Source organism: Populus trichocarpa, chromosome 6 (assembly GCF_000002775.5).
Source record: "Populus trichocarpa isolate Nisqually-1 chromosome 6, P.trichocarpa_v4.1, whole genome shotgun sequence".
In the NCBI taxonomy this organism is placed as follows: domain Eukaryota; kingdom Viridiplantae; phylum Streptophyta; class Magnoliopsida; order Malpighiales; family Salicaceae; genus Populus; species Populus trichocarpa.
The window spans coordinates 11,627,507-11,633,506 of NC_037290.2; the positions used below are offsets into that span (position 1 = coordinate 11,627,507).

The following is a 6,000-nucleotide window of genomic DNA, read 5'->3' on the forward strand; positions in this document are numbered from 1 at the left end:
TGGCTTCTTCCCAGATCGAGATTGCTTCGTCTTCACCGTTTGTTTGTGGTCTAAGAGATCACAATCGACATGAACGATGTAATAAAAGAGAGCAAGAGAAAAAAGGAAGTCATGAAAAGTTAGAGGAAGAATTATCTACTTTGCTAGCAGATCTGAACCAGTATGGGTTGCCTTGAAGTCTTTTGCTCCTGTGCTCGTCTTCACGAATCGCAATAGATAGTGAAATAGCTTTAAACTTTGAAAATTGAGGTAAGAAAGATTTATATTTTAAAGGCATCCAAGTAATTTCACTTGAAATGATAAAAAAATTAAAAGACCCAAAAAGCCTCTCGACTTGAGGAACACGTTTTTTTTCCCTTAATAGATGATTGAGTAATTACACTGAATAAAAAATGTAAAAATACCAATTAACCCACTCCCTTTTAATGATTACTATGAAGAGAATTTTCCTCGTAAACTCAAGCTTTGAGCTTGCCAAACAAAAGTAAACTAATAATTTTACTCTGCGAGTCCATATCCATAGTGAAAATCAATTATATGCCCAGTAGATGTCTATACCATGCTAAAAGCCAATCTATTTGTACTGAATTGATTAAAATTGAAATGATTAAAATTATCATCTATCTTTCAATATAGAAGTTGTTTAAATAATAATTATTTTTTAAAATATTTTTTACTTAAAAATACATTAAAAAATATATTTTTTATTTTTTAAAATTCATTTTTAATATTAGCACATCAACACAATCTAAATATACTAAAATACATTAATTTAAAGAAAAAAAATCAAATGTTGAAAACAGGGTTCTCACCACAATGCCAAATATTTAACATGATACAGCAACATTCCAGAGAAGGAGTAAAATATCTTAAGCAACTCAATTCTAAGTTTTTTTGCCACTTATTTCTCCCTCCCATGCTATAAGGGAGTTTCCATACAACATTAGTGGTAGTACATTAGCTGCTGTGTTGTTGCAGCATTCTGGAACCCACCATCATAAATTGCCTGGCTACTTCCAACAGTACCCATTCCCATGACTGCCTGCTTAAGGGCATGATGACCCTGTGGATGCATAAGGGCCGGTGCACCGTATTTGCTCAATGCCATCTGCTGTTCATAGGCTGCAACTGCAAGTTCAGCAGCTGAAAGGCTTGGCATATGTCCAGCAGCTGGTGGGGGAAGAGGGGTAGAGCTTGTCCCTGGGGGAGTGGGCTTGCTACCCCATGAACACTGCAACATCAAGATATCATTCGATTAAAACCATTTTGACATCAAGCTCAAAACATTTGCATAACTGCTACTAACACAGCTTTAACCATGCCACATTTGGATACATATGATATTTTCTTTCCTGAGAAAAGTTCAATAAAGAAAAAAGACAGCAAAATGCCATGCGATACAGGTCACGGAAAACAAGCATTGGCATTCTGTAGTAATCAAAACTACTTATTCAGAACCTAATCAATAAAAAAAGATCTTAAACATAAAAAAAGGGAAAACAAAATCCCACATCAATAAAAAAAAGCCATCATATGAATATACCTTAATTGGTTTTCCATACATAATTCGAGCATTTCCCATCTGAATAGCCAGAGCTGCTTCAGCATGGGTGCTGTATCTCACAAACCCAAAACCTTTGTCACGTTGCACCCGCACATCTTCAATAGTTCCAGCACCAAGCATATGGAAGTGCCGATGTAGATCAACAGAAGTAACCTGCAAGTCATTTGTTAGACACCAATCAGAGGAGGTAGTCCTATAGCATTTTGATCAACTTCTGTCCAGAGGAACATCATGTATAGAAACACAAATGGAACAATAAGATCCCGACCAGACTTACACAACTCCATCTCATTGCATTAACTATCTATTGATCCAAGCAAATCCGAATCTCTTATATGATAACAAAAATGAAGATCCCATGTAAAAAGTTTTAATTAACTCACAAGTTGGTGAGTATCATAACAGTGTTTAATAATAATATGGTAAACCCAGCAAGGGTATGCAATGTGACATAGTATAGGAAATATAATCATAATCTGATAAACAAGCAAGGGTGTGCTCACTACAATTTAACCTTCTTTTTTCAAAAGACAGCAAGGATAATCCATAGTAAAAGTGCATCATGCCAACTACATAAAGATCGAATAGGATGATAATTAAATCACAGCTAAGTTCTTGCCTCAGGAGCAAGATTGCCAACATAAACTGTGGTATACTGAGGATTGTTCTCTGGAGCATCATCATTATTCCTTTCCTGACCATCTTCTGCATAGAAGAAAATAACCATTTAAGCTATAACATGGTAAGAAGATGCATATGTAACTTCAGCATTTCAAGCTTATATGATACAACACCTCCAGCAAGAACATTAACATATAAACTGAACCTAAAGAATAAATTCTATAGCAGGTTTGGATACCGATATGCATCTGAATCATTCATCTAACATGTATACAAGACAACAGATTCTGTACACCACACACAAAACCATATTTTCTTTTTTTGCTGGAAATCATTGTGAAGAGAAGTTGAAGACCAAATTAGCAATCCTTTAGCAAAAACAGACAAATCATCAGGCCCAAAAAATAAAAAGACAATTCAGCTAAATGCCAATTGCTTAAAATTTTGGCTTCCAAAAATAATTATATAAACAATTAAGTTGAGAGGAACTTCACGACAGTAAATTTACAAGTTGATATTCAACCACAGGTTCAATTCAATGTTCATAGAATAGCTCACCTGATGTTCCATTTGTTAGATCTATACTTTTGGCATCAGTACTTGGCTTGTCGTCATTAGTATTGGCACCTTTGGTGGCCCAATTACACCGAATTTGTCTGCTCCCAAGCCACTTTCCTGCAACAACATCAAGTCAGAACATCATTATACAACTCCATAGTAGTGAAATGAATCCGACAGGAAAACTTTGACACGCAAACAATGATTTTCTACATCTAAGGAGTACTTAACTTTCCAATTTTTCAAAAGTAATTCATGACAGCAGAGTAGACAAACCAGGTGCTCAATAACAGATACGCCAATGCATGGGCAAGTAGAGATAGAGTAATTCTGCTAATTATAGTTTATAAAACAGCCAAGAAATGGCACACAAAACAACTCTTTAATCTAGCAATGTAGGGCTAATATATCTCAACAAAATACAAACTGATTAAGAGCACAAATATAAAGGAAACTGCTTCACGACAAAGCAACACATACCATTTAAGTCATTAATTGCATTTTGAGCCTCCTGAACAAAATAAAAATACAAATAAAAGTTATGACATAAACCAATTGAATGAAGACAATTTATGGAGGAAAGGGAGTAGCCAAAAAATTCAAGTAAAAAAATTTGATACCTGCTGATTCCTGAAAGAAACAAATCCAAATCCTCTAGAACGACCAGTCTTCTGGTCCCACATAACCCTTGCATCTCTGTAACCGAGCACCAGTATGCATGTCAAATTAGTCTCAGATTCAACTTAGAACTCAAGATGATCTGAAACTGTTCATCAAAAAAGTTGAGAGTAGAAAGGAACTTACGAACAACTAGGATATGCAGAGAAACATGCATACAATGTAGCATCTGTAACTTCAGGGCTAAGATCACCAACAAAGATATTATAATGACCTGCATGTCGCACGGAACAAATAACATTAGTTATATCCTAGCCAATGAAACCAAAAACAGTAAGAAACAATAGTATAACTGATGCATGCATAAACCTGATGTATCCTCTCTCTGACTACTAGCATAAGCCCAATTAACTTTAATAGGCTGCCCAAACCTGCAAACAGCCAAAGAACATATAAAGAAATAGGAACGATAAAATCCAAAAACAACCTAGTTTGTTTCCAGCTTACAGATGCCTTCCATTAAGGGTCAATATGGAAAGAGCGGCGGATCTGCGATCAAAGTAATCCACAAAGGCATAGGATGACTGCAAAGAAACAGGATGCCACCACATCAGTACCCAAAAAAAAAAAGATCAAGGGGCAAATGAAACAAAGAAGTCACTATGAAACAAAATTGACAAGAAAAAACAACAATGAGTTGAAAAATTTTCAACAAATATTGCTTGATAACAAGTTATGCTGGAAACTTAAGCCTAACCTTATCTTTCCGAATGAGCTTACATCCTTCAATAGGTCCAGTGTTTGAGAAAACCTCTTGAAGAAGGGGATCTGTAACTTGTGGGTGGATGTTTCCTACATACCTGCAGTTTCCCATGAAAAACAAAAGTCCTATTAATAACCAATACACCAATACCGAATAAATAGAATCTGGCAAAAAATAAAAACACAGCCTGTCACATAGTGCAGGCAGGACCAGAGGATGAAGTACCAGTGTGTTGAGACCACAGAGTAACACTAACACACAGATTGACACATAAAAAGGGAACATATAGAAAGGAAATAGTAGTTCTAATTGTCAGGTTTTCAGGTAGAAAAGTTATCCAGTCCAAGCACCAACAATTGAGTGTATGCTAAAAAAAAATATGGCTACAACACTCACACACTGCGGCAAGTACTTGAATCAAAGCCAGGAGGCAGATTTCCACTCAAGATAGGCTCTATCTGCAAAAAATAAAATAAAAAAAATAAAACAAAAACTCCTAAAACTTAAAAACCTACACTCCACAACACTTTCAATATATATGTTTCGAAAAACACCATCCCCGAAGCTGAATGCAGCACCTAATAAATTAAGTTTCAATTCAGTAGTTCCACGTCTTCCTTACAGTACCAAAAGGCCACTTGTGACTAAAAAATCAAATTGTCAACACCAAAAAGTAAGCTTAATGCTAAATTCCTATGCTTATTATGTGCACTATAAAAAAAGATGCTAAATTCATCAGTTCCTCCATTCAATCACACTATTATCATGACCAAACGCCCACCAGCCCTCCGCTCACTCAAATATAAGCAAAGGAAAAAAAAAACAGAAATTAAAATTTTAAAGCCCTCTTCCAAATAACATAACATACCCGTTTAAGCATTTGATAAAACAATAAATTAAAATTATTTATATGATAATTTTTTTGTGAAGACACACACCTCAATTAATATTTTTCACACACTGAAACCATTTTCTTTTCAGCAATAATATACCTCAAGCACTAAAAAGTCAAAATAAAAAAACAAAACAAACATCAGTATTAACGAACTAAAAGAAAAGGCTTTAACTTCGATCACATAAAAAATCAGTAGCTTTAAAAAAACCCTAATAAATCCAAAGGAAAAGAAAAACAAACCTGAGGAGCAGCTAGGAGAGCAGGATGAAGATACTGCATCATGGCCTGTTGTTTTAGCCTCTGCTGTTGCATCATCTTCCAATCAAAAATAAAATTAAGAGCTAGGGTTTCGAAATTAAAAGAAAAAAAAGGAAATTAAAAAAAAAAAAGAAAAAAGAAAGAAAGAAAAAAAAAAGAAAAAACCCTCGAGAGAGAGAGGGGAAAGATCAAAGAAAACGAGAGGGAGTGATAAGTGATATGGAGCCAAGTTTCATCATTTTTGTTGCTGCTGCTTTATACTGTAAATAAATAAAATTAAAAACTAAATACTAAAAACGACAAGTTAATTTGGTGAGAAGTTATCATGTCTTCTTCAGTACATGGAAAGGCTTGGTGTTATCCATTTACGTTGTTTGGTTCTATTCTGTACGTAACGCACCCAATTGGACCTGCTGATGTGCCATGTATTATATATTAATTTAAATTAAATTAAAATTAAGTAAAAAATGAAAATAAATAAATAAATAAAAGAATCCATATATGTTGTTTGGTTCTGTTCTGTACGTCACGCACCCCATTCGACCTGCTGATATGCCACGTATTATATATTAATTTAAATTAAATTAAAATTAAGTTAAAAATTAAAATAAATAAATAAATAAAAGAAGTACTTGTCCATTTTGGATTGTGATACAATGAAGTGGATTGTAATAATTGTTTTTTAATTCCTTTTCTTTGTTATTATTTTTTTTTCAATTTAAT

At 34.2% G+C, this 6,000-nt stretch overlaps 1 protein-coding gene across 1 annotated transcript; it reads right to left on the bottom strand.

Annotated features, from left to right (window-relative positions):
* Positions 1–753: 753 nt before the first annotated feature.
* Positions 754–5,497, bottom strand: LOC18100308 (oligouridylate-binding protein 1). Its single transcript, XM_006381532.3, has 12 exons — positions 5,260–5,497; positions 4,521–4,582; positions 4,119–4,221; positions 3,869–3,945; positions 3,731–3,792; positions 3,548–3,635; positions 3,364–3,439; positions 3,224–3,254; positions 2,744–2,860; positions 2,184–2,269; positions 1,544–1,717; positions 754–1,231 (listed from the first exon to the last, which is right to left on the bottom strand). The coding sequence occupies exons 1-12, from the start codon at positions 5,332–5,334 to the stop codon at positions 944–946; spliced, it is 1,239 nt and encodes a 412-aa protein (XP_006381594.1). The 5' UTR covers positions 5,335–5,497; the 3' UTR covers positions 754–943.
* Between the last annotated feature and the right edge of the window lie 503 nt (positions 5,498–6,000).

What these genes read in the sequence shown, in the direction of transcription:
- LOC18100308 (XM_006381532.3), bottom strand. Translation starts at nt 5,334, where the DNA reads ATGATGCAACAGCAGAGGCTAAAACAACAGGCCATGATGCAGTATCTT. An exon ending in TGCAATTAATGACTTAAATG is followed by an intron (nt 2,861 to 3,223) that starts GTATGTGTTGCT and finishes ATGTTGTTGCAG; the next exon opens with GAAAGTGGCTTGGGAGCAGA. An exon ending in TCTAACAAATGGAACATCAG is followed by an intron (nt 2,270 to 2,743) that starts GTGAGCTATTCT and finishes TCTTCTATGCAG; the next exon opens with AAGATGGTCAGGAAAGGAAT.